This window comes from Nilaparvata lugens, chromosome 12 (assembly GCF_014356525.2).
Source record: "Nilaparvata lugens isolate BPH chromosome 12, ASM1435652v1, whole genome shotgun sequence".
NCBI classification, from domain to species: domain Eukaryota; kingdom Metazoa; phylum Arthropoda; class Insecta; order Hemiptera; family Delphacidae; genus Nilaparvata; species Nilaparvata lugens.
In genome coordinates this window covers 35,228,309-35,229,958 of record NC_052515.1, presented here as the reverse complement: position 1 = coordinate 35,229,958, position 1,650 = coordinate 35,228,309, and the positions used below count along the sequence as shown (strand labels likewise).

General features: G+C 38.9%; 1 protein-coding gene across 1 annotated transcript in view; it reads left to right on the top strand.

Annotated features, from left to right (window-relative positions):
- Window positions 1-343, top strand: part of LOC120353770 (paired box protein Pax-6-like) — a 21,027-nt gene extending 20,684 nt beyond the window's left edge. Inside the window, exon 3 of the mRNA XM_039438574.1 lies at window positions 207-343. Coding sequence (XP_039294508.1) covers window positions 207-343 — 137 coding nt within the window. The remainder of the gene's footprint in view (window positions 1-206) is intronic.
- The last annotated feature ends 1,307 nt before the right edge of the window (window positions 344-1,650 follow it).

The following is a 1,650-nucleotide window of genomic DNA, read 5'->3' as shown; positions in this document are numbered from 1 at the left end:
TCTATTCTAACGTGGACCTCTCTATAAGAGGTGGAGTGAGAAGATAATATTCTATAAGAGAGAAGAGAATAAGGAAAGGAAAGATTCTAAAAGTAGAGTGAGGAAAGGCCAGAGTAAATTGAATCTGTAACAGTAGGGCGGCAGTCGTGCCAGATGAGCTCTTGAATCAAATGTGTGAATAAAAGAATTGGCCTGTTTCAATCTAGGTGGCGCTGTGTCCTGCTTTCAACAAGGCCTACTTTACTTTCAATCTCTTTTCCAGTCGACTGTAGCGACTGGGCTGCTGTCTCGTAAAAGGGCTGAGTGCTGGGCAGTCGGCAAGAAGAAGAAGGAGAAGAAGTAGAAAAAGAAGAGGGAGAAGGAGACAGTAGAAGATACTACAAGAAGAAGAAGAAAAAGAAGACAGTAGAAGAAGAAGTAGAAGGCAGGAGGAGAAGGAGAAGAAGAAGAAAAAGAAAAGGAGGAGGAGGAGGAGGAAAAGATACTACAAGAAGAAGAAAAAGAAAAGGAGGAGGAGGAAAAGATACTACAAGAAGAAGAAGACAGTAGAAGAAGAAGTAGGAGGCAGAAGGAGGAGAAGGAGAAGAAGAAGAAGAAGAAGAAGAAGAAGAAGAAGAAGAAGAAGAGAAGAAGAAGAAGAAGAAGAAGAAGAAGAAGAAGAAGAAGAAGAAGAAGAAGAAGAAGAAGAAGAAGAAGGAGAAGAAGAAGAAGAAGAAGGAGAAGAAGAAGACGGAGGAGAAGAATAAGAAGAAGACGGAGGAGAAGACGGAGGAGAAGAATGAGAAGAAGACAGCAGAAAAAGAAGAAGTAAAAAAAAGATGCTGGTCAGGCGGTGCGAAGTAGAAGAAAAGAAAAAGATGGTGGAGAAGAACATGCGGAGAAGAAGAAGAAGAGGATGGAAAAAAATATGTTGACAAAGAAGATTGGAGGGGATGAGATAAGGAGAGGAAAAAGAAAAGAAGAAGAAGAGAGGAGATGAAGAATATGAGAGAGGAAGAAGAAGATATGGAGAAACAGAGTGAGTAGAGTAAATAAGAAGGTAGGGGTGTGAAAAATGAGTGAAAAGGTGAAAGATTACAGGACACGGGGTATAAATAGTGGACGAATAGTGTGGGCGTAGGAGGAATAAAAGAGTGGAAAAACGGACAAGAAATGAAAATAGAAAGGTGGATAAGAAAGGTGTGTGAAGGAGGGATGTGGGGATGAAACGGGTGAAACGTGTTGGACAATTTCGGCATGGAGTGGAATCAGAGAAAAGTAGGGTTAATAAAAGCGAAGGGGTGATATCAGACAGTCTGTAATAGGCTCTCTCTGTTATTCACCTGGACACTAGCTATAGTGAAGTCCACGTTCTAACTATCCTTGTCTATCATTCGACAAAGCAGGATAGCGCTATCGTCTACCACCTCCGCACTGCTCTCAGATCGTGTTTTAACAATGTAGAAAAATATGAATAATTAACAAAATATTTCATTTTAATCATGAAAATTCATAATTGAATTATTGAAACTGAGGTTGAGTGGTAGAGAGGACTTAAAAGTCCTAACTCCGCCTAATAAAGAATTTTTTCATTTTCATTTTTCAAACATATAATATTATTTTTCTTGATAAAAAAATATGAACAATGATTATTTTCAACAAGAATGAACA